Source organism: Henckelia pumila, chromosome 2, assembly GCF_033568475.1.
Source record: "Henckelia pumila isolate YLH828 chromosome 2, ASM3356847v2, whole genome shotgun sequence".
In the NCBI taxonomy this organism is placed as follows: Eukaryota; Viridiplantae; Streptophyta; class Magnoliopsida; order Lamiales; family Gesneriaceae; genus Henckelia; species Henckelia pumila.
The window spans coordinates 122,607,019-122,632,152 of NC_133121.1; the positions used below are offsets into that span (position 1 = coordinate 122,607,019).

The 25,134-nt window shown below is 34.9% G+C and overlaps 4 protein-coding genes across 7 annotated transcripts; 3 read left to right on the forward strand and 1 right to left on the reverse strand.

Annotated features, from left to right (window-relative positions):
- The first annotated feature begins 12,064 nt into the window (after positions 1–12,064).
- Positions 12,065–14,670, forward strand: LOC140883651 (uncharacterized). 2 transcript variants are annotated; one of them, XM_073290209.1, is made up of 5 exons: positions 12,065–12,413; positions 12,523–12,651; positions 12,764–12,928; positions 13,544–13,759; positions 14,351–14,670. In XM_073290209.1, exons 1-5 carry the CDS (start codon positions 12,123–12,125, stop codon positions 14,489–14,491), a joined length of 942 nt encoding a protein of 313 aa, XP_073146310.1. In that variant the 5' UTR covers positions 12,065–12,122; the 3' UTR covers positions 14,492–14,670. The 2 variants fall into 2 exon arrangements, with proteins under 2 accessions (XP_073146310.1, XP_073146309.1); XM_073290208.1 differs by having other exon boundaries at positions 12,068–12,413; positions 13,457–13,759.
- Positions 14,671–15,727: 1,057 nt separating this feature from the next.
- Positions 15,728–17,190, forward strand: LOC140881939 (B3 domain-containing protein At5g42700). Its single transcript, XM_073287621.1, has 6 exons — positions 15,728–15,909; positions 16,013–16,108; positions 16,214–16,248; positions 16,353–16,518; positions 16,624–16,830; positions 17,060–17,190. Exons 1-6 carry the CDS (start codon positions 15,787–15,789, stop codon positions 17,135–17,137), a joined length of 705 nt encoding a protein of 234 aa, XP_073143722.1. The 5' UTR covers positions 15,728–15,786; the 3' UTR covers positions 17,138–17,190.
- Positions 17,191–17,332: 142 nt separating this feature from the next.
- On the reverse strand, positions 17,333–19,716 carry LOC140881938 (alpha-amylase). Its single transcript, XM_073287620.1, has 4 exons — positions 19,609–19,716; positions 19,355–19,486; positions 18,100–18,905; positions 17,333–17,722 (listed from the first exon to the last, which is right to left on the reverse strand). Exons 2-4 carry the CDS (start codon positions 19,434–19,436, stop codon positions 17,468–17,470), a joined length of 1,143 nt encoding a protein of 380 aa, XP_073143721.1. The 5' UTR covers positions 19,437–19,486; positions 19,609–19,716; the 3' UTR covers positions 17,333–17,467.
- Positions 19,717–22,817: 3,101 nt separating this feature from the next.
- On the forward strand, positions 22,818–24,784 carry LOC140883828 (thioredoxin-like 4, chloroplastic). 3 transcript variants are annotated; one of them, XM_073290421.1, is made up of 4 exons: positions 22,818–22,919; positions 23,599–24,275; positions 24,370–24,423; positions 24,525–24,784. In XM_073290421.1, exons 2-4 carry the CDS (start codon positions 23,808–23,810, stop codon positions 24,648–24,650), a joined length of 648 nt encoding a protein of 215 aa, XP_073146522.1. In that variant the 5' UTR covers positions 22,818–22,919; positions 23,599–23,807; the 3' UTR covers positions 24,651–24,784. The 3 variants fall into 3 exon arrangements, with proteins under 3 accessions (XP_073146522.1, XP_073146521.1, XP_073146520.1); XM_073290420.1 differs by having other exon boundaries at positions 22,902–23,009; positions 23,176–24,275; XM_073290419.1 differs by lacking the exon at positions 22,818–22,919 and having other exon boundaries at positions 22,934–24,275.
- Positions 24,785–25,134: the final 350 nt, after the last annotated feature.

The window sequence follows — 25,134 nt, forward strand, 5'->3', positions numbered from 1 at the left end:
ACAACAAAGCATCGACTCCTATATGTGTCGTAATTGTATCCAATCCCGACACCTGATGACCCCAATAGAGTCGGTAAACGAGTCAAAGTACAGTACTAGCATATAGAGTCTCAATGATATTTCAAGTAATAAGGACTAATGGTGTACAACCAAAACCGCGGACTTTATCCACTCGATAAGTGATAACCACTTGGAAAGTCCGAATAGGGTAGTTCGATCATTCATCATATGAATATCCATTTGCATGCTTTGAACATCTCTATGTTCCATACCAATGAAACGTGGTACTCGGCATCGCAAATGCTAGTCTCAATCTCGAGCGATCCTTATCCTTATTTGCGGACGGCTCAATTGACTAGGAACAGTTTAGAATATACAGTGACTATAAGATGTGTTTCATGATAGCCATCCCCATCTGCTACCACATCTTACATACACTATAGTATATTCAAGGTCTTTATCAAAACAACAATAGTATATCATAATATAACAATATGAAGAAAGATAAAGTCAATGCCATTATAAAAGTGTAAATTATATTAAACAAAAGATTGTTTTACATAGAGTCATAAAAGCCCTTAGCCACAAGTTGGCTAACCGGGCACCCACTCTTTCATGTATTACGTGACTGCATGATTTATATGTCATGATTTATGCTGCATTCATTTGCATACTGAGCTATCTCCTTCGAGATGTCTGTTAGTAGGGTTTTTTCCTATCCTGTTAGTGGTTGGACTTCCATCGATTTGGGTCCGGCATATCCACTGGTATTATGGTATGGGAGCTACCTCCTGAAGCGACGGCACATCGTGATACATACCAGGGCCCGGTCTATCTCTGTTATCTGATCCTTGACCTCGAGTTTATAGGGAGTTCACTTTGCATGCATGTATACTCATACTCTCGTACTGAGCGTTTTATGATCACGTCTCGTACTCTGTGTTTCTGGACACCCTATTCTATGGGGCAGGTTTGCGATTGGATGAGGCGGATGGATCCAAGAGGGGCTAGGCAGTGGTTGGTCAGCTGGAGCTTTGCCTAGGTTTTATTTCTGTTGTTATTGGATTGATACAACTGTTCGATTGGGTTGTATTATTATTTGAGTATTTACAGATTCCTTGCCTTGGAATTGTATAATGTTTATGTTTTCCGCAGTTGAATTCTAATATCTGTTTAATTAAGTTAATTGCATGCCTAAGTTCTGTTTAGTAGGTGATCCAGGTAAGGGTCACTACAATTTGAATGATTGGAGTTGTTCATGTAGAGCTTGGGAGATCAACATATTACCGTGCAAGCATGCTTGTGCAGCTATTAAGTCGAAGTCTTTGTCGTTATATTCTTTCTGTGATCGGTATTTTCAAATTGATATGTATCGTCAAGCGTACAAAGGAATTATTAATCCCATACCTACATTTGACATGAATGAAGACAGTATTGGTGAAGGATCTATAATCAATGCTCCTGATGTACGCAGTCAACCAGGTCGTAGGAAGACTAAGAGGATACCGTCCCAGGTTGAAACACGTGTTGCAAAGTGTGGTCGTTGTCGTAAGCGAGGGCATAATAGACGCAGTTGCAAAGAAGCTATAGAATAGGTTTTTTTTTATACTTTTTCTTGAATCAGTCTTACTGTTTAGTGCAGTTATATGTCTTGCTTGCTTAGTTATTTTGCTTTCTAACATAGATTATATGACACACACTATTGACATACATCCGTGGATTTACCAAAGAAGAGGCATACACGTTCTGGTCGTAGCATTGGTGGTGTTTTGCTTTGATAGCCTCATTTTGATGACATTTTCTGGAAGTTTTGTTTTGAGGGATTCAAAACAAAACTCTTGTGTTTTGCTTTGATAGCCTCAAGTAGTTGGACTCTTATTTGTGGCTTAATTTCTGAGAACATTTTTTATTTGTGGACAAACTTTTTTGTTGTTATATTAAGTCGAATTTGTATTCTGAAAATTTTTTGATATTATTGTGTTTGATTTTTTTCTATGTTATTAGGTTGATTAATGTGATGGTGTGTGTCTGTGTTTTTTAGCACCATAGTTTTTTTTACAAAGTTTGAGACCAAAAAAAAAAGTACAAATATAGCTAAATTAGGTATACTAATTTCTAATATAAGGTACCCTTGAACCCAAATTGGGTATACAACTAACAAACAATAAGTTTTTCAAATATGACATCCAACTTATTACTAAAATGAAAGATTAGTTTCATTCATCAATGTCTCATTAGAACAATGAGAAGAACTAGAAGGAGAACAACTGCAATGAAAAAACATGAACAACCGAAACAACAACATATTCGTGCAATGTAAACACCCATCATGTCGTTGCTTTTAGGGAGTTGGTGATCAAGCTGCTCAGTTAAACCAAGTGCCGAGGTGGATGATGATTATTGATCCGATGATTCACCATAACTTGGATTCATTGTTGTGCTCTTGTTGGAATTTGTCATGGTGTCGTGTATATCACCATGATATTCATCACACCAATAAAATCAATTTTTGTGTCAAAGATCGCAAGGACAAATGTAATAATACTTTCCCGATCGGCTAGCTCGAGTTTCAGCTTGTCTTAAAATCATTTTCCCAAAACCACATTGGCACTGTGGTGCATCCTTGTACTCCATTCTGCAACCGTAATTCCTTTGTGAGATGAGAGGACGATGTTCAAAAAAATTTGAAGAAACACATACCTGGATGAATTCGGAAAGCACCAAAGAAAATCCTTGAAGCAAAAATGTATGAAGTAGTAAGATTGGGCCGTCTAAAGTTTGGTTGGTCAACATTCAATGAGTTGAAGTAGGTGAGATATGCATGTGTAAAAAGGATGGATAAAGCTGCTAGATTCTACAGCTGTTATGCAATAATATCCACAATATAATAATATAATAATGGGTTGTACAGCTGTCCAGCAATATGTACTGAAGGTGCTTGGTTTCCCTCGATATGTACCTACAGAAGAGCTCAAGTGTACCCAATAGTCATGCATTACTGAGTGTGCTTGGTTTCCCATTATCTGTACCTATAGAAGAGCTCAAGTGCACCCAATATGCATGCATTACTAAGTGTGTCTGGTTTCCCATTATCTGTACCTATAGAAGAGCTGAAGTGTATCCAATAGGCATGCATGTGTACCTCGTAAATTTATTATGTGTACTTGTGAAATGAAATTATTTACATTCATCAAATATTTACACATTTATGTGTTCTCGATTTACTCTTATGTGTACTAAATTTGAAGCTAAATTGTACCTATTATTCATGCATCTGTACCTCGTAGGCTCATGATGCGTACTTGGAAAATTAAATTATCTACAACCGGTCAAAAATTACCTAGTGTGCCTGGTTTCAAAGGATCTGTACCTTTATAAGAGATCAAGTGTACCCAATGGGCATGCATCTGTACCTCGTAAATTATTATGAGTACTTGTGAGATTCAATACTTTGGATTTGAAATTATTCACCATTGTCCTATCTAAAACTCAGATATTTAAGTATGTGAAACATATTTCAACATGTCATTACATGCATTGGATATTTGTGGTCACTACATGAAGTCATATCATATACATTCTTGTACTAGTTACAATGAAGTTCAAAACTTGTTTCATACTATAGAGCACAATCCATAAAGAATTCTAGTAATTTCAAAGAATTTGATCACAAGTTTCATACTTATGTAAACATATCATATACATGAATGTGTTCGACTCATATTCATATATACTCGATATTGTTCTCGATTTACTCTCATGTGTACTGAATTTGAAGCTAAATTGTACCTATTATTCATGCATCTGTACCTCGTAGGCTCATGATGCGTACTTGGAAAATTAAATTATCTACAACCTGTCAAAAATTACCTAGTGTGCCTGGTTTCAAAGGATCTGTACCTTTATAAGAGATCAAGTGTACCCAATGGGTATGCATCTGTACCTCGTAAATTTATTATGAGTACTTGTGAGATTCAATACTTTGGATTTGAAATTATTTACCCTTGTCCTATCTAAAACTCAGATATTTAAGTATGTGAAACATATTTCAACATGTCATTACATGCATTGGATATTTGTGGTCACTACATGAAGTCATATCATATACATTCTTGTACTAGTTACAATGAAGTTCAAAACTTGTTTCATACTATAGAGCACAATCCATAAAGAATTCTAGTAATTTCAAAGAATTTGATCACATGTTTCATACTTATGTAAACATATCATATACATGAATGTGTTTGACTCATATTCATATATACTCGATGTTGTTCTCGATTTACTCTCATGTGTACTTAATTTGAAGCTAAATTGTACCTATTATTCATGCATCTGTACCTCGTAGGCTCATGATGCGTACTTGAAAAATTAAATTATCTACAACCGGTCAAAAATTACCTAGTGTGCCTGGTTTCAAAGGATCTGTACCTTTATAAGAGATCAATTGTACCCAATGGGCATGCATATGTACCTCGTAAATTTATTATGAGTACTTGTGAGATTCAATACTTTGGATTTGAAATTATTCACCCTTGTCCTATCTAAAACTCAGATATTTAAGTATGTGAAACATATTTCAACATGTCATTACATGCATTGGATATTTGTGGTCACTACATGAAGTCATATCATATACATTCTTGTACTAGTTACAATGAAGTTCAAAACTTGTTTCATACTATAGAACACAATCCATAAAGAATTCTAGTAATTTCAAAGAATTTGATCACATGTTTCATACTTATGTAAACATATCATATACATGAATGTGTTCGACTCATATTCATATATACTCGATGTTGTTCTCGATTTACTCTCATGTGTACTGAATTTGAAGCTAAATTATACCTATTATTCATGCATCTGTACCTCGTAGGCTCATGATGCGTACTTGGAAAATTAAATTATCTACAACCGGTCAAAAATTATGAGTGTGCCTGGTTTCTAAGGATCTCTACCTTTAAAAGAGATCAAGTGTACCCAATATGCATGCATTTGTATCTCGTAAATTTATTACGATCAAGTTTACCTATTATGCATGCATTTGTACCTAATATGTCATATGTACCTGCACTAAATAGAGTTTGTAAATACTCGTACATTCAGACTACTACATGGAATACTACAAGCATTAATATTTTTAGTCAATTATATGGAATGAAAATTTTGAAATGTGAAATTGGCATATGGTTATCACCGTCAAAATGAAACCAAAACCAAAACCAAAATGTGCATATGCATGCCACCATCAAAACATGCATATGTTTGTCACCATAAAACATTCACACAACTAATAACTATTTCAATAATCCATTCGCATCGAATAATATAGAGGCTGCAACACGGGCTCGATAAGCACTCATCGTGACATCTTTTTGATACTCCCACATTATATCTGTGTCACGTGCCAAGAACTCGACCCACATGCATGTATAGACGCCACATTCAAGTATGTCACCTTGATCACGACACGCTACTCTCACCAATGACTCGTTGTCCACAACAAAACCTGATTGGGAGCGGATGCATCCAGCCAAAAACGTAGCCTGCAAAAGCTATATTTTTTAAAAACTGATTCTCAATATCAAATATACAATGTAAAATGGTCATAGTGTTTACTCACATAAACGGTGGTAGTTCCATTTGCAGTTGGGTCATGCATTGAGTTCCAAATTCTAAATACACCGTCTGAAGTTCTATAAACAAGTAGAAACCAATGCCACTTTTCATTCAGAGGGAAAATTATATATTTACATCTTCTAAATAGTTCCTCATTCAACATTTGAAGTCTTCCCCTCGTGTAAACTGTCAGACTGGCAACAAAGGCGGCATAATCATCATCGCTATGCAACTTACATCTACTGCCTCTTTTCTTCAACTGAGAAAAGACTTCCCTCTAACAAACCACACAAACCAAAGCCTCATATTTGTGTCCATGCAAAACATGATCATAATAATATCAAAATATTTTGATTTCTACGAACCTGAACCGTTGTGTCCATGCAAAATATCTCAGACCCATTTTCCTTACTCTTTTTTTGCATAATCCGCATATAAACATTAATGATTTCGAAATCAACAGGTTTACCAAACATAAATTCACAAAATTTTTTTCCTTCTAAAAATACTGCGTCGTCCTCCCAAATGATGACACTGTATATAAGAATGTACATGTATTTTTGTATTAAAACATCAAAATATATACATCTATATATATTAGAAACCAAAATCAAAATTATTAAATAAAGAACGTACTTCAAAGCCTCCCTAGAAAGATAGTTTGCCAATAAATTTTTCTCTTCCTCAGTTGCTTCTTCATGGCCACAGTAATCGAGTCTATCTTTGTATCTCAGTAGATCATCCTCTACTGGACTATTGTTATTATCATCAATAGACTCAATTATGTTATCCTACACAAGAACACAATTGAAAAAAACATAAATGAAATGGTTATTATATATATATATATATATATATATATATATATATATATAGATATATAGATATAGATACAGTAGAACATAAACTACGATAAATTGATAGTCAAACCAGCTTTTTGCACTTCCTCTTAGGTCTGGGCGTTGAACTAGGCGGTGTCACAAACATCGCGATTTTCTTTTCTTCTTGCGATCAACCCTTGTCCTCACCGTATCCATAATTGAAGATTGAATAGCTGGGATTTGCTCAACTCCTACCCCAAGAGTGTTACCTTTGACCGCATCAAAGGTAGAGTTGGAACTCATAACTTTGCTATTATCACCACTTTCATAATCATAATCAGATGCTAACACATCATCTTTTTCCTTCACCACATCAGGGGTAGCACCACAACTCACACCTTAGCTATCATCACCTATTTTAGAATCATTTTCAAATCCCACACCATTGTATGCTCCAACCTCATTAGAAACATAGCTCAAACCTTTGCTATTGTCACCCGTTTCAGAAAAATTCTCACAGCCTACCATTTCATTTTTTTCAGGAGTACCAGCACATATCACACCTTTGTTCAAATCAGAGGTGCCAGAATCATCATTTTCTTTATCACCTCTTACATCATCATTGTTTTCTTTTTGAATATCAGTAATAACATTCAACAACAAAGCATTAATCTGACTCGAATCACATGATACATTTCTTGAATCAGTACCTACACCCTCATTAATTTCTTTCTCCATTTCATACAAATTAACCTGCAAGTAAAACATGTAATCAGTTCCAAGATCAACAAATAATCATTCCAAAATTCAATTAAAATAAATTATCTCATATAATTTCTTTTCATTTCTTCTTTCAAAAATATCTGAAACAATATCATTCAACAAGAGAGTAACGAGGATTGGGTTTGGTGATATGATTTTTGGAGCGAGTGTTCATTGGATGATGACTCAGAGGTGGTGGGACAACCACATATGCTGAGATGGGCGGCGAAGGATCTCGAACAGGGGCAACTCCAGGACTAGGGACGGGATCCAGGGCAGTAGGATTCGAGTCAGAGGTGGAATCGGGAGTAGGGGGAGATTAGGAGGTGATGGCAACACAAATGGAAATACAGACTCAATAAACCGAACGTGATGAGAAACAAAGAGCTTGGAGGATGATAAATCGAGACATAGGTAAGCACTTTGAGTAAGAGAGTAACCCATAAACACACAAGCAGAGGATTTAGGATCAAGTTTATGATTGGCATAAGGACGTAACCAGGGATAACATAGACAACCAAAAACTTTAACCTTTGTGAGGTTAGGGGGACGATGGAAGAGGGTTTTGAAGGAGGAGAGCATGGAGAGGTTGGCTTTGGGCATACGATTGATAAGGTAAGTGGCAGTAGCAAAAGCAAAAGGCTAGAAAGAGGTAGGAACAAATGCCTGATGGAGAAGGGTGAGACCAGTTTCAACAATGTGACGATGACGACGTTCGGCAAAGCCATTATGTTCAGGGGTGTGGGGCGGAGTGGTGAGGTGAGATATACCGGATTGAGAGAGGAGAGATTTGAGAGCGAGGAACTCGCCCCCATTATCGGTGTACAATGTAATTATTTTTCGTTTAAAATGAGTTTCCACAAGAGTTTTATAGTTGGTGAACACAGAGAGAACATCTGATTTGCGTTTGAGGGGATAAAGCCAAATATATTTCGAAAAATGATCAACAAGAACTAAATAATATTTGTATCCATCAGTGGAAATAACTGGAGAAGTCCATACATCTGAGAATATTAAGTCTAGAGGCGAGGAGGACGTAAGACTAGATGTAAAAAATGGAAGTTTGTGACTTTTATTAATATGACAGGAATTACAATGAAACTGCGAAAGTGCAGACGACGAAATTGAGAAAACTCTAGAAGACGCTAAGTGATGAACTATCTCAGGGGAGGGATGACCTAGACGGGAATGCCAGAGGGCGAGAGACTCGGAGGTAGAGACATAAGAAGAGGGTGACTGGAAGGAAGGAGGAGACAAAGGCCAGGTGTAGATCCCATCCTTACATGGTCCCGTGAGGAGAATGGCCCCGGTGCGTAGATCCTTCACCTGAAAAGAGGAAGGGAAGAAGGCCACAGACACATTGTTAGTGCAACAAAGCTGAGAAACAGAGATTAAATTTTTACACATAGAAGGGACACATAAAGTATTTGAAAGAACAAACTCCATGTATGGTGTAGGCAAGGTGATAGTGCCAGTATGAGAGATAGACAAACCAGTGCCATTGCCAACAACAATGGAATCCAGACCATCATACGGCGAGTGGAGAGACAAATTGGCAAGGTCAGTGGTAACATGATGAGAGGCGCCCATATCCAATAGCCACTCAGAGGGATTCATGGTGGCGGCTGGAGGAAGGGAGGCTGTATGAGCTTGGGGTGCCGTGTACGCTGGTTGGGACGTGGAGGAGGCGGGCGACGGCAATGGTGAATATTGATAAGAGGGGCAGTATTTCGCAGAGTGCCCGATAACACCACACAGTTGACAACGCCCGAGATATGGGCGCGAAGTAAAGGGGCTGACAGGTGGTCGCGGCTGGGAGTCGGTATGAAAATGCGAGCCAAGCCCGCGCGAGCCACCATGTGTGCGAGAAGAGCCACCAGAGGAGCCATGCGAGAAGAAGAGACCAGGATGGGAGGCCGTGAAGGCTGTGGTCGGGGCGGGAGAAGGAGGCACGGCAGCCGCAAGTTGTGCCTCAAAAGTGAGAAGTTTTTCATGTAGTTCGTCTAAGGAAATTGCCGTATCGCGAGCCTGAATATCATGAGAAAGCTCTTTGTAGGAGTCGTCAAGGCCATGGAGAACTTTGAGAGTTAGATCCTCAGAGTCGATCGTGACACCCATAAGAGCAAGAGCATCAACAGGAACCTTGATGCTTTGCATGAATTCAGTAATTGATTTGGCGCCTTTGATGGGATTAGAGATCTGGGCTTTGAGCTGTAAAATATGGCCCCGACTTGGAGACGCATATGTCTTGGCCAACGTATGCCAGGAATCAAAGGAGGTGGTGGACGCGGCAATGAACGGTATCAAGGTGGGTGAAAGAGCCCCTATGATAGCGTTAAGAAGCAACTGATCTTGACGAATCCAGAGGGCATGCGCAGGGTTGTCAATGGTGCCAGTAGTGGACATGAGGGTGGCGGGGGGACACAAGTGTGTGCCATCAACAAATCTCATCAAATCATATCCGATGAGAAGAGATTGAAACTGAAGTTTCCAGGCAGGGTAGTTGGTGGAGGTAAGTTTAAGAGGGGCTTGAGCGGCCACATTAATGGCGATGAGAGAAGCAGGGGCGGCAAGGGGTGAATTGGTGATGACGGCAGCCATGAAGAAGAATCGAGTTTAGGAATGTGGCGTTAGCCTTAGGGCTTTGATACCATATGAGGATTTGTGAATCAATTGATTTTATTAGTCACAATAGAAGCATATTTATACAACAATGTAGATAACGTAGATATACTCTAATATCCTAATATAAACAAAGATATACATGGAGAAGATCAAAACAAATCTCTAAGGATATTCTGTACAATATTATCTAACACATCCATCTAAATAACTTTTACTTTCGATGTTGCGTATTGATCGACAAAGATATCGAAATGCAGCATCGCCCCAAGCATAGTCAAAAAATGTGGTCAAGTCATCGAGATAAGGGAATATAAAACTAGGGATATAATAATTTTCCGTAGAAAATATTACACAATTGAATATGAACAAGATGTAAAGTCTGACAAAATCATCAATCTCTGACTCACTGTCACTACATGCAAGAGAAATAAGTTTTTCATGGATTTCGGCTCGCTTTGCTCTGCCCAGATGTCCTCCAAATTGCCGAGCAAGAAATTTAGACTCCATTTTCATATCCAAATCCACTGGTTGGCCAAAATTTTGCAAACCAAGAATAACTGAAAACTCGCTTGGAGTGAAAGAAATCTTAATATCATCACCCACAATCAAAGAGCATGAATTAACCTCAAATCTATTCAAGATGAAATCAATCCTACGGCTGCTGGTTGCAAGTTCGGGCATGTCCATCCAATTACCAAGAGGAGTATCTGTTATCCTAATCCTCTGTTGTTCCCCTATTTTTGGTTTTAATTCTGTCATCACATCTTTAAACATAATAGGAGAGCATCGACTACAATATTCTTTAACACTTTCTTTCTTCGCAAAATCATCAATTTTTTTTCCTTCAATAACAATTCCTAAATAAATACAAACAACAATAAGATACAAAACTTATAAATTTATACATAATCAGTAAACAAGAAATCAAAAAAAATCAATTTCAGTATCAAAAACATTTTTAACAAAAGTAATCATTCACTTTAAATTTACAAATAATCATATCATCAGAACCCTAGCAAAAATATAATAAAAACGAACGAATAACTACATGGCCAAAAACATAACCCTATATTTTTTTGGGAAAAAAGGGTTAACAAATGAGATGAGAAAAAAATACTCAAAAACACGTAAATAACAATGAATAATTCAAAATTTCGTAAAACTAATACGGATTAACAGAGACATCGCGAAGAACGTAACCCTAAAATTTGGGGATAAAATGGTTAACAAATGAGATGAAAAAAAAACTCAAAAACACACAAATAGCAATGTCTACTTCCAAATCTTCCTGAAACGAGTACGAATTAACAGAAAATTTTCGAGATGCAAACTTTTTTTTGATTTACGATCGGCAGTAATCTCATGCTTTTCAAATCTCAATTTTTTCTTAACCTTCTTGGGCTGAGAAAAATTCTTCATGGTGCAACTTTTTGAAACGATGCCTTCTGGTGACGAGAACGAACTAAACGACAGGGCGACGGTGAGAAGAAGAGCCGAGAAGGAAATAGAGATCCGGTAAATGAGGAAATGGAGTTTATTATTATTTATGTATGTATTCATAAGGTATATACAATTTAAAAATAATATAATTTATGTGTATAATGTATTTGGGGAGTTTGAAATAATAAAATAATGAGTAAGGTAGTTGAAAGTGATTTTGACTGACATGGGGACTGTGCACAAACATGAGTTTGGGTTTGGGCATTTAAGGGGAATTTACGGTTAATTATGCTTCAACGGGCTCTCCTCATCCTATTTCATTGTAATATATATTCTTATTTTCATCATTAAAATATCCGGATAAATTATATTAGCATCCTCATTTTATAAAATCAATTGTATTTAAAATCTTATATTTTTTAAAAAAAATCAGACATAAAAACTCTTCACGATGAAGCAAATGTGATTGTTTTTTTTTTTTTACATTAATCTACAATCTCATATATATTTATCAGTGAGAAGTGTCGACCTAATCTACATATAAAAATAAAAATTAATTAATATTTTTTTATGATTCAGATCAAGTAAAAGATTCGTATCCCAAAATTAAATTATTTATGAATTGTATTTTTTTTTACGAAATCATAAGAATTGTTTTTAAGATATAATATTTTTTTTGAGTAGGTTTCAAGATATGATGCAATTAACTCTAAAATATTCATATAAAATATTTCGTTTTAAAGGTATTCATTATTCTTCAACCAAATACATAAAATAATATGATTCAATTTCACAATGTAGGATGATAAAGAGCCGACTTCCAATTTATTTAATCAAGAAAGCATTTGCATAATGAAGAAGGTAGTATTAGTGACCGGAGCCTCTGGTTTCTTGGGCGGTAGAATTTGCCACGCCCTTGTTAACCAAGGCTACCAAGTCAAGGCATTTGTTCGCAAAACCAGCGATATCTCCGGCTTACCTCAGCCGGGCCACGGCGGTGCAACCGGCGGGACTCTTCAACTTGCTTACGGTGATGTTACCGACTACCACTCTGTTCTTGAAGCTTTCTCCGGATGCCACTTCATCGTCCACGCTGCTGCACTCGTCGAGCCATGGCTTCCGGATCCATCTAGATTCTCTGTCGTAAGCTTCCATTTGACGAAATTATTGGGCAATAAAAACCGATTCTTTGTATATAAACTTGGCTGTTGTTTGACTTTGGTGCATGATAATCAATTGGCGATTGTGATAGGTCAATGTTGGAGGACTTAAGAACGTTTTGCAAGCATATAAAGAGACCAATGGTGTAGAGAAAATCATTTACACATCATCGTTTTTTGCCTTGGGATCAACTGATGGGCGTATTGCAGATGAAACCCAGGTGTGGAAAATTGTTTACTGTGAAATTAAGTTAAAGATTGATTTTTTTTCCGTGAATTTTTAGAGGGAAAATAAATCTTTGAGGATATTTGTTTTGTTGTTAATTTCAATAGATGCATCCTGCCGGGGGTTTCTGTACAGAATATGAGAAATCTAAAGTAATAGCTGATAAGATTGCTTTAGAAGCTGCAGAAGAGGGGATACCTATGGTTCCGGTTTATCCAGGAGTTATATATGGACCTGGCAAAGTCACTACCGGAAACGTGGTGGCGCAACTGGTAAAAATACTTGCGATCTTACTCTGATGCAGTGTATTTTATGGACTATTTGGGCATTGATGATTGCAGTTAATCAAAATGGATGATGTGGATACTTTGTGTTCTTCAGAAATGATATTCCTTAGAGATGTATCATGAATTTTTAAGTTGGAGATGTGGTTGATTTTGTTGAAAATTGAGGTATTAGTTTGTGGAGTAGTTGATGCATATTGTCTAGCAATAATAGAACGTGAATGCTGACGATTTAGGTGTGATTATATGACTCTGGCAGTCACTTTGATTCTTTGCTATATGTGGATGTAAAACCTCGATTCTGTTATAAACGCTTGACATTTCTCTCATTTGGACTTGTTTCTGCTTTGTCATTGTGCTTTATCTTTATGATATGACTGTTAGTAAAGTCTTTGATTAGGTGAAACTCAGGTGATATGTTTTGGATGTTCATCCTTGATAAGTATCTTCATGTTTCAGGGGACAGTTTTTTTCCCCCATTGTAGTCACTTCTTGCTTGCTTATTCTTTCTGTCAGCTCGTGGAACGTTTTAATTTGCGGTTGCCTGGTTACGTTGGCCAAGAAAGAGGATTCTCATTCTGTCACGTGGATGATGTAGCACAGGGTCACATTGCAGCAATGAACAAAGGTCGAGTGGGTGAAAGATACCTTCTGACAGGAGAAAATGCGTCCTTTAAGGATGTGTTTGATATAGCTGCATCCATAACTCATACAGCAAAACCTTTGTTTGGTCTCCCACTTTGGCTCGTTGAGGCTTATGGTTGGTTGTCTGTTCTTTTCTCGAGATTAACGGGGAAGCTTCCCTTGATCAGTCCACCGGTATGGATTTTATTGTGTTTCTGTTAACTTTGTTTTCTTTTTCTCTATTTAGTGTGTCAACAAAGTCATTTTTTCAAACTTGGAACCCCTACTATCTGAACTCCAGACGCAAAAAACAGTGCTTGTTCCCCATAAGCAAGATGCATTTTACAATTGAAGCATTCCATGTAATAACCGAGGTTGGAAAATTTCGGGTTTTGCGATTTACAGGCCAAGAATAATTAATAAATAATCATAGATATTGTTGCAACTACAATTTATTCCCTCCAGTTTTTGGCAAATACTGGATTTTATCAGGATCACTGGATTAGTTCTCAATTTGTTGGCAGATTCTCTTCTCAGAGAAACTAGACTGTGTATATCATATTGCATGGTTTGAATTTTATAACTCTGGAGCCTGTTCAAAATAAATTGCTGTTTTTTTCCCCAAATACCAGATTCCAACCAGCCAATTGCTAACTGCCCAGCGCTTTTTAGAACCTTGCTAAGTGTTGAAGTCTGTTTGGTGTCTATCTGACGTGAACGGTCTTTATCGTGAAACTGTAATAGCACGTGCCTCGACTTATGCTTGATTCTGCCCTTGATATACAGACTGTAAACGTTCTTAGGCATCGGTGGGCATACTCGTGCGAAAAGGCTAAGACAGAGCTCGATTATAACCCAAGAAGTTTGGAAGAAGGTTTAACAGAGATGCTTCCATGGTTGAAGAGCTTAGGCTTGATTAAATATTAGTAAACAATTCAAGATTCCATATTCATATACTGTAATCTTTTTACTCGATCTTGATTGTACAATGTGTTTGGCTTCTTAATCTTTCTTTTTTCTTTTTTCTTTTTTAAGGAATGTTATGAAAGCACTTACATTCACTTGTAAACATTTCACCATGTTAACAATGTGCTCAAATAATGAAATTCAACATATTTACAAAATAAGATAAGATGAGATATTTCGTCGTTATATCGGTATTTGTACTGAGCGTTTGGGTCGGAGTAGGTAGCGTAGGTAAAGTACCGTATGGAAAAACATATATCGTATATCGTACCGAAAATTACTGTACGAGAAAAATCGAGAAAAATATAAGAAAAATTATATTTCGATACTGAAATTTTCAAATTTCATACGTTACCGTATCGTATCGAAAATTCGGTATTTTTTCGATACGGTATCCTCGATACATAAAAAAATTCAGTATTTTTTTCCACTCACGGTCGGATGAACTTTAAAAGTTTCAGGAAATTTGTTTTCCTCACTTAATTTTAAAATTAGTTTTGTATCCTGTTATTGTGTTATGTTTTAATTCTTAAATAATCAAAACGCGATAAACTTTCTAAAATATATAATAATTAGAATATCATGAGAACCTAAAAATACACATGCTTTGATACACTTCCATGAAATAAGAATAGATTCTCCAATATGATTTTAGAAAAAAACATTTCCAAATATAACAAACATATAACCAAAATTGCGAAGTTTCCTTAATAACCAAAAGTTTTTCTCATAAAGTCATATACTCATATACACCATCAAATAAGAACACATTCTCCAATATGATTTTTAAAAAAATATTTCCAAATATATATATAAAACCAAAAATAGCGAAACATTCCTTGATAACCAAAAGTTTCTCTCTTTTTCAAAAGGGAAACTTAAAAATGACATTGGTTAAATTTTGTTTTTTTTAAAAAATAAGCCCACGCAAATATATTTGATAGTATTATTATTATTATTATTATTATTATTATTATTTTTGAAAGAGATAGTATTATTTTTTGAAAACAAGGTTTGATGAAGATTAATTTATTTATTAATTATTATTATTTAAAAAAAATTCAAAAACTCCGAATTCTCATGGTAAACCCAAGAGACAGTAATTGGTGACATTCCAACGGTCAAAATCCAAAACATAGCTGCGCATTTCAAATCTGCAAAGTTCTCTTCTTGCTCATTTCTCCTTCTCTTCTACTTTCTTTCCTTTAGTTCATAAATAAAATTTAGCAGAATCGAAAATATTTTCTGAACAAGAAATGGTGAAATATGAGAAAGTACGGCAGCAAAGATTGGAAGAAAACAAGAAGAGAATGGAACAGCTCCATCTCCCTCTTCTCTCTCAGGCCCTCAAAAATGCTTCGTCTCCCAAAACTTCTCCAGTTCAACTCTCACTCTCTCTCACTCTTGTTTCGTATTATTTCATTTTCGTGTTGTGTATGTTAACTCAAGTAACCTCTTTTTTCCCTTTTAATGAATGGGAAGATGAAGAAAATGAAACCCCGGGTGGCAAGAACAGAGCTTGTTCCTGTACGAAGATCGGAAAGATTCTCCAGCAAACCAGTAACCATATACAAGGAGGCACTGCTTCTCTCCTTTTCCCTCTTCTTTCCTAATCGATTATTTGCTTTTAATTTCGTCTTTTTTTTTCAAGAATCTGGATTAAACTTGTATGCCCTCTCGCAGGTTAATGTTTACGAGCGTGTGCAGATTCCTAGAAGGTTCGATCTTGACTTGGGTTGGATGAAATGATGATTCATGCTAGTTGAAATCTCATTATCTTTTCATACATTTTTCTTATGTTAGTGTGCACTGATTGCCGTAGGATAACGAGTCGCGCGAAGGATATATTGAATCGAGTGTATGCATCAGACGAAGCAAGGGAGTGCGCGATAAAGAAAGCAGAGGAACTGGAATTAACTATGGGGTCCGATTACCCTTCATTCGTCCGATCAATGCTTCCCTCCCATGTCAGTGGCGGATTTTGGCTGGTGAGAGCTTCACTATTTTAGTTAGTTCCTCTTAGAATCTGCTTGATGATCATTAAGTTGGAATATATAAATAAAAATCAAGTACCGTGTTCATGATAAATGCAGGGGCTTTCATCTCATGTCAGCAAAAGAACACTTCCAAGAAACGATGGAGTAATTTCATTGATAGATGAAGAAGGAGAAGAGTGGCCAGTAATCTACCTGGCTCGTAAATCAGGACTTAGTGGTGGGTGGAAAAAGTTCGCGGTCGATCATCACTTGGTGGATGGTGATGCACTTGTTTTTCAGCTAACTCGACCTACAGTTCTAAAGGTACAAACTTTATATTATTGCATCAAAAACTGTTGAATGCCAGTTTTGTTTAGTTGATGCCGTGGCTTGATAGTAGTTTTCAGATAACTTGAATTTCAGAACTATTAGCAATGAAATTTAAGGTGTTTTTTCTTCAAAATAAGAACAAATTTTCCCTTGCTGCCGTGTTTAGTCCACTCATACTACCTTGTTTGTGGTAACTCCATGTGTCGTTACAATGGTTTACTAGGTGTTTATAATAAGGGTGGAGAGCTCTGAGAAGACTGCCAATGCTGATACAACCATAGACGGACCGGTGTTAACTTGATTGTATCTCTGAAGATGAATGTGTAGTAGGGGGGGGTATTGCAAAAATTTCACATGTATTTAGATCTTGTGAAGAAAAATGGAGTTGGATCATGTGACAGTAGTACTTCATTTTAGTGAATCCCGCTGTTTCAGAAAACACTGCTGCTTAAATAGTTTTGCTCGAAGCAAATATGCTTAAATAGTAGGGGGTTTTGCAAAAATTTCACATTTATTTAGATCTTGTGAAGAAAAATGGAGTTGGATCATGTGACAGTACTTCATTTTATTGAAACCACGCTGTTTTAGAAAACGCTGCTGCTTAAATAGTTTTACTCAAAGCAAATATGTACTACTCTTTCTTCTCCCAAACTGCATAGTCATTTCCAGAAGCTGAGACCTGAAAATTGGGTGGAATCAGGTTACCAACATCATACTTTGGTCCGATTTTTGAAATAATCTTATCATCAATCTTTGCCACGTAGAGATCAGCATCAGCAGCCAAAATCTCCACTTTACTTGTTGCTGCAATGCCATTTCTTGCTCTAATGGCACATAAGACAGCAATTTCAGCCTTCTTCCCCCAATCAAAGAAGTGGTCATAAAACTGTGCACAAGATAAACTGGTGTCATTTCGCGCAAAGTTCAAGCGCATCTGGTAAAAGTACAGATAAATACACCCTTGACATGCTCACTACCAACTCGTTCAAGCACATTAGCTAATCTAGCATGCTAGACTCCACCTCGTTCATTAACAGCATTTTTGTCTTGCGACAAGTCCTTTAATGATTATAATATCCCATTGTCTTTTTCCCATCATCAGTATTCGATACTATTGTGACATGATATAATAATCGATATTGCTCTTTGCTACACTGTGTTACTAAATTAAACATCACCCATTCAACATAATCAGGCATCATAATGCAGTAAAATGAGCAAGTAAAAAGTTTTGAATGTATATGCGTGCAATGGAAATATTACCACTGATGGGATTCCAGGATGGGTAAGGATATAAACATATCCTTGCATGATTTTGTCAGATGGAAATGGCCATATGTTTTGAGTGGATCCCGTATCATGATTGTCAATAAACGTGACGGCATTGTTAGGCAAAATGCCTATGAACCCCGGAGGCTGTCCATTCGAATCCTTCAATCTCCACAATTCTCCTTGCACAGCAGCTTGAAGTATTCCCTTTGTGGTGAAATCAAAAGCTGTAACAATCCCGCCACCACTCTGAACCCACTGAGCCAGTTCGTTCCGATGCCTATCTTGGTTATATTCTGGTTTTCCATCCTGTCCATAGGAAAGGGAATTCCAGAGTTCCCCAACTGCGAAATCTGGGGAAGAATTTTCCATATATATCTTAGTTATGCTGGGAGAATATCCCTTCACAAAATCAAACCTCCACCCATCGAACCCAATATCCGTCTTGAGCCAGTTAAGCCAATCTGATAAATCATTTTGTACCTTTGGATTCAAATGATCAATATCAGGAGCAGGTTCATACCCTTCTCCTGAATCAAGATTCCCATTTCCATCTGAATACTGGGTATCATCCCTGCAGATGAATGGCGGCCCCCAATCGAGTCTATCATCTGGAGTTCCTCCCTCAAAGATGCAGTATATACATCTGCCATCCTTTTTCTCAGCAGTTCTGTGGTTTATAACAATATCAGCAAGGACTTTGACACCCTTTTCATGGAACGACTTGATTAATGATTTAAGTTGCCCACCATTTCCGTACTTTGATGCGTCAAGATCGTATAGCCTTCCTGGCAGATAACCTGCATGAATGATAATATTATGTTTATGAACTAATACCTAATCTATATTAATAATCAAGCTGTTGCAAAGTACTTCTACACAGATTTCTTTTTTGGTAAAAGAGAAGCTTTTAATGAAGCAAGGCTCATCCATCATATGAGCTCCAAAAACAACTTATAATTTCATCACCACCACATATGTCTCTTATTGCCCGAAAGCGCTAGGCATGCACTGAAACATTTAAAACTACTCGGAACTGTAACATACAAGCTGCAAACACGGACATGGCTCGAAAACATGTGGCACACACCACAATAGTGTGACAAACCAACAACATAAAAACCAGGCAGACAAAAAAAAGAATCGTGGACGCGGATGTGCGACATGTTCAAAAGTGTTTTCCTTGTGTCAAAAAATAGAACAACAGAATTTGAGGAGCAAACTGAAAAAAGAAAAAAGGTGGACTCAACTTGGGGTGCAATTGAATGCGAAGGTGGCGGCAGCCAAACGTGAGTGAATCCAGCACTGGCTATGTCGGGCACGACGTTCATAAGCGAGTTGTACCAGCCCCCTTCCTTGTTGTTGATTCCCAGTTGAATCCCTGACCATAAACAAACAAACAAAAAAACAAAAAGTACCCCAACAAAATCATCAGACTCTATATATCTACGGCATGATCATGTAAATGATACTGAAATCAAGCAAAAAAAGATTGAAATGCACCTGAAACAATAGAGTAGCAGAGACAAAAGCCGGCAAGAAAGAATGAAGAAACAAAAGAGACGAAAGAAGAGTCTTCATTATGGTCGCTGCGGTTCTTTTCTCCTTTGGCAATGACTTGATTATAAATAATAAATAGAGTGAAGAGTAGACGTCACGGCGTTAGCCTTGATAAAACAATTCTTGAAAAAAAAAACTGATTAGATAATAATTAAAATTTAAAATGGATACAATTGAGATTTATTGGTTTACACCTAACTTATTAATTACAAAAAAAATTTTATCAACAAGATATTTATTTCTTATTATAGGTATTTTTTTATTTAATGAGCGAAATTTTAAGCGAGTCTAAGCTAAGACGTATACAATAAGGTGTAAATTTATTATTTTTTTAATATAATATAAAGAACATCTATAAAAAAAAAGTTAGAGATATAACATTAAGTTAAATTATCTACGATCTTGTTAATTTCTTTGGTACATTTATATAAATGAGATAAATAATTTATTTTTAAATGCTCATAATTATTGGTTCTTAATGTTATTTAGGTGGAAACTATTGGATATTGAACTAACCCTTTTATTAATTTAATTTAATATAATTTTTAATATACCATGATACTTGGTTTATTATCAATAAATTAGAATATTAATAAAAAAATTGACCAAAGTATTCATATTTTTTCATGACTTCTAATTGTATAATTTTAGATAATGATTACAAAATATAATTAGGTGACATTATCCTAACTAAAATCATGTTGCTATTTTACAGATTCCATTTAATAAATTCTAAATTAAATTTACTTTATATTCTATTGAGTAAAATTAAGTTAAGACATTTAATAAAATGATTTAATAAATTTACATCACTTAAATTAAATTAAAATGATTTAATAAATTATAAAAAGCAAAAATAGAAATAACCTTTGAAAATATCGCATTAGTTTTACGTTTAATTGTTTATCAATTTTTTCCATTTTATCATAGTATTATGTATTATTAGAGGAGTATAATTTCAAATTAAAATATACATGACTACAAACTTAAATATAAATATAACTCAACTTTACATTTCTATTTTTAATAATTCTCTTGAACTCCAATTTAAATAATGAATTAAATTAATAATATTATTTACGGGGCTATTTTATATCCGTTGAATAAACTTAATAAATTATTAAAAATAATCAATGTAATGTAATTAAATAAAACTCCTACGAAAATAACACAAAAAACTCACATGCATAGCCAATTATTAATAAATCATGTGTATAACATAGCAATCAAAAATAGCAACCTAATTGTAATCAGATTGAAATAAACATATAATTAATATGAAGAGGAAGTAAATATATATGGTTAATTAATTTGTCCATGAAATTAAAGTTGATAAGTAGAATATAAATTCTCATGTCTTTTAAATTTTTTAAAAAAATATATATCTAATTCTTCATACTGTGTCATATTGATTTTTAAAGTTTTATTTTTAATTATTTTTTTCATTTTATAGATATATTTTTTTTAAGTTTGATTTTTAATTATTTTTTTTTTCATTTTATAGATAGTTATTAGTTATAATAAAAATTAATTAGCGGTAATGCTAAGTTGAGGAAAATGTGGATAAGTAGTTGGTGAGTCAACCTAATAATAATTAATATTTAAACATAGAAGTGTGTATAACATAACAATCAAAGATAGCAAGCTAATTGTAATCTAGATTGAAATAAACATATAATTAATATGAATAGGAATTAAATATATACGGTTCATTAATTTGTCCATGAAATTAAAGTTGAAAGTGGAGCAATATAAATTTTCATATCTTTTATGTTTTAATGGCAAGTAATTATATGAGTGGGAATAGTTAGTTGAGAAAAATGTGGATAATTTAGTGGGAGGTTAAATGCGTCAATTCATAATTAAAAAACACTCTCCAATATCCATACTTTTATAGGTATAACTATTGAATAAATGAAAAATATAATGTAACTATAGAAGTTTTATATTTAAACATAGAAGTGTGGATAAAAAGTTGATTTTATAAACAATATTGATTTTTTGATGTTTTAATGACAATTAATTATGTTAGTGGAAAAATTTATAAAGAATATTGATTTTTTATGTTTTAATGACAAGTAATTATATTAGTGGGAATAATTAGTGGAGAAAAATGTGGGTAATTTAGTGGGGGGTTAAATGCGTCAATTCACAATAAGAAAACACTTTTTAATATCCATACTTTTATAGGTATAACTATTGAATAAATGAAAAATATAATGTAACTATAGAAGTTTTATATTTAAACATATAAGCGTGGTAAAAAGTTGATTTTATAAATAATATTGATTTTTTGATGTTTTAATGACAATTAATTATGTTAGTGGGAAAATTTATAAAGAATATTGATTTTTTATGTTTTAATGGCAAGTAATTATATTAGTGGAAATAATTAGTTGAGAAAAATGTGGATAATTTAGTGGGAGGTTAAATGCGTCAATTCATAAAACACTCTCCAATATTCATACTTTTATAGGTATATATATATATACATATATAGATATATAGATATAGATTTTCAAAATTACCCTCCACCTAATAAAATAATTTTTAATTAAAAAATCAAATGTGTTGATTTTCAGATTTTGAAAAGTAACTTTTATTATGTGTTTAACTGTTTGAGGATATTTTTTTAAAAAATAAATAAATAAATAAATAATAATAATAATAATAATAATAATAATAAAAATATAACAACAACAACAACTAGTACATATATTTTATATCCTATAATTTAATAATACATACATTAACAAACACACGCATTGCATGTGCAAGTCGCTAGTACTCATAATAATAGGGTGCATTAATGCTTTTAAATATGATGACAAATTGGAGGAATTCATTTGGTGAACGTAAAGGATAAGTTTCTGACTGGTTCGGTGAGTATGAATTTCATAAATAATACAAAGATTGATTCTTTTCACCCTTTTTTGAATGACAAAGATTGAATTGCAAATGACTTCAACTTGAGGATTTGGAAGTTACCTAACACGGTAAGAGATTGGTGCAATTTATCAAGGAAATACCGAAATATAGGTTGAAAATATTGTAAATTCAATTTCCAATTGTAAACAATTTAGGGGTGATTTTTCAAATTTCATTAAGTGGTGGGGCAAAATTGCTATTAACCATTAGAATTTTTGTAACAGCACAGGAGCTCCTTGTGTATGGATGGTAGTTGTTTGTCTTCCATTTTCTTATCCAAAAAGTTTCGATTTTTTCGTCGGTACGCACAATTGCAGAGATACCCAGTAAGCTAATCTTTCTCAAAATTCTTGTTGACCAACATTCATGAAGACCCATTAATCTGTTTATTCTGATTTTCATTTCGCACGTACATGGTAGACTGTTCTTGTGTTCAATTAGTTGCATTTGGTGGTAAAGTACTACGGCTGTGTGAAAAATGTTTTTGATTCTTGTGATTTTTATTTCAGAATTTTCTGATAAAGATATGCACTTCACATTCCCTTAACAATGCATATACTTCATATGTTCTCCTTGCTCCAGGAGCGAACCCAAAATTGCATTTAGCTTGAGGGCCAGGTCGTGGTTGCTTCTATAAATTTTGGAGTCGGAATTTTTGTAAATTTATGCATTAAAGTTCTGACCTTTTTCCCCCTTGGGAGGTGATTGCTGCTTGGTTCCCATGATGGATCTACCCCTGCTTTGTGTTACTTAGTCAAGTACTGAATGAGGATCTGTTGTACTCTTTGCTTGCTTGTTTTGACACCATTTTTGCTCCAAATATTCTAAGTTCTATTTCTTTCTCCGTTTACCTTCCTATTCCCTCTTGAAGCTTCTTCTGGTGTCTGTTGTTCTTCAATTACTTAATGCACCAGTATATACTTGCATTTGTCTATTACGTTTTGATACCATTGATTAGGGGACTGCATTTTGACTTGATCTTTTGATCATTACTCGTGCCCGCAGATTCATGCTCTCTGATGTTAGTTGTTCCGTTTGCTAGAAGAATAATTGGCCGTTGCCATCTGAATGACAGTTCGAACAGAGCGAATTCTTGATTCGAATACACCCCCTACTTGTGGTTGTGGAACAAGTGTTTTTTGTTCATTTAAAAAGCTTTTGCCTAGTTCTAAACATTCGTGGGTGCTAACCAAATTCGTGTACTTATCATACAAATGCAACGCATTTTTCATCAGATGTCCCTCGTTAATCATGTTAGGAAAATCAACGGGCAACTAGATTGTCAACATCCGGTTATATCAGCCACTTTGTTTCTGGGTAGAAGCATCACATATTCATGTGACTGGAAGCCTACAAGTCTTGGCCATTCTAGGAGTTTAATCACAGTTGACACAAAGAAAGATCATACGCCAAGATTATCAGAAATCAGAAGTATTCTGGATGAGAATGTTGAAGCATTATCCGAGGATGACGAGCTCTGTCCGGTTGACTGTGTTAGAGAGTTCTACACAGATGACGAATTTTTAAGGATTCTGGAAAAAAGTAAAGAATCAAATGCATTAGTAGTAGTGGATTTTTATCGAACTTCATGTGGCAGCTGCAAGTATATCGAACAGGGTTTCACTAAACTATGCAAGGGATCCGGTGATCAGGGAGCTCCGGTAGTTTTTCTAAAGCACAATGTGAGTGTTGCTGCCATGGATTTTCTATAAAACAAAGCCTTTTTTATGATGAAGTAACTAAAATGTTACCTGTACTGCGTGTGAACTAATTCAGGTGATCGATGAATATGATGAAGAATCAGAGGTTGCTGATCGTCTGCGAATACGGGTAGCTTATCCCCTCCTAACGAAGTTCAAAAATTTTTTTTCTCAAAAAAAAAAAAGATGCATATATTTGGATGTAACAAAGATTAGAGTGATTTGATGCAGAGTGTTCCTCTTTTCCATTTTTACAAAAACGGAGTTCTACTGGAAGCATTTCCTACGAGAGATAAAGAACGAATACTCGGTGCCATTCTTAAATACACGTCTCCTGCTTCTCAAGAAGTGGCTTAAACTGTTGTATAACATACATACGCACCAAAAATATTGTATGTGCATGTTAATATGTACTTATAGTATCGTGGATGAGCCACAAAATCACACTTTATTCGCTTTGCAGTATCATAATTCATATCCATAGACGGGACAAATACGATCGATACAACTCACACATATATATTAATAGCAGCGCTCCAGAGCAGGCATCGTGTGGTTTTACTATAGTGGTTTTGTTTCATCAATTTTCGTAATTAGCTCGTAGAAGCCAGAAGGTATATATTTTCGTGATTTAAACAAAAGTAGACGCAACATGATAATAATAAAAATTGACAAAAGCCGAACGAGAATTTCACCATTGATCATATCAGGATGTCAATACATGTCTAGTCTTTAATATAGTAATAATATATTATTATGACTCAAAAAAAAGATTATTATATATAATCATAAAGCAAATAATAATAATAATAATAATAATTTTATTATTATTATTTAAATA

What these genes read in the sequence shown, in the direction of transcription:
- LOC140883651 (XM_073290208.1), top strand. Translation starts at nt 12,123, where the DNA reads ATGAAGAAGGTAGTATTAGTGACCGGAGCCTCTGGTTTCTTGGGCGGT. An exon ending in GTATTGCAGATGAAACCCAG is followed by an intron (nt 12,652 to 12,763) that starts GTGTGGAAAATT and finishes TAATTTCAATAG; the next exon opens with ATGCATCCTGCCGGGGGTTT. An exon ending in TTCCCTTGATCAGTCCACCG is followed by an intron (nt 13,760 to 14,350) that starts GTATGGATTTTA and finishes CTTGATATACAG; the next exon opens with ACTGTAAACGTTCTTAGGCA.
- LOC140881939 (XM_073287621.1), top strand. Translation starts at nt 15,787, where the DNA reads ATGGTGAAATATGAGAAAGTACGGCAGCAAAGATTGGAAGAAAACAAG. An exon ending in CGTCTCCCAAAACTTCTCCA is followed by an intron (nt 15,910 to 16,012) that starts GTTCAACTCTCA and finishes ATGAATGGGAAG; the next exon opens with ATGAAGAAAATGAAACCCCG. An exon ending in TCAGTGGCGGATTTTGGCTG is followed by an intron (nt 16,519 to 16,623) that starts GTGAGAGCTTCA and finishes TGATAAATGCAG; the next exon opens with GGGCTTTCATCTCATGTCAG.
- LOC140881938 (XM_073287620.1), bottom strand. Translation starts at nt 19,436, where the DNA reads ATGAACGTCGTGCCCGACATAGCCAGTGCTGGATTCACTCACGTTTGG. An exon ending in GCATTCAATTGCACCCCAAG is followed by an intron (nt 18,906 to 19,354) that starts TTGAGTCCACCT and finishes TCATTCATGCAG; the next exon opens with GTTATCTGCCAGGAAGGCTA. An exon ending in ATCCTGGAATCCCATCAGTG is followed by an intron (nt 17,723 to 18,099) that starts GTAATATTTCCA and finishes TCTTGTGCACAG; the next exon opens with TTTTATGACCACTTCTTTGA.
- LOC140883828 (XM_073290421.1), top strand. Translation starts at nt 23,808, where the DNA reads ATGCAACGCATTTTTCATCAGATGTCCCTCGTTAATCATGTTAGGAAA. An exon ending in TAGTTTTTCTAAAGCACAAT is followed by an intron (nt 24,276 to 24,369) that starts GTGAGTGTTGCT and finishes GAACTAATTCAG; the next exon opens with GTGATCGATGAATATGATGA. An exon ending in CTGATCGTCTGCGAATACGG is followed by an intron (nt 24,424 to 24,524) that starts GTAGCTTATCCC and finishes GATTTGATGCAG; the next exon opens with AGTGTTCCTCTTTTCCATTT.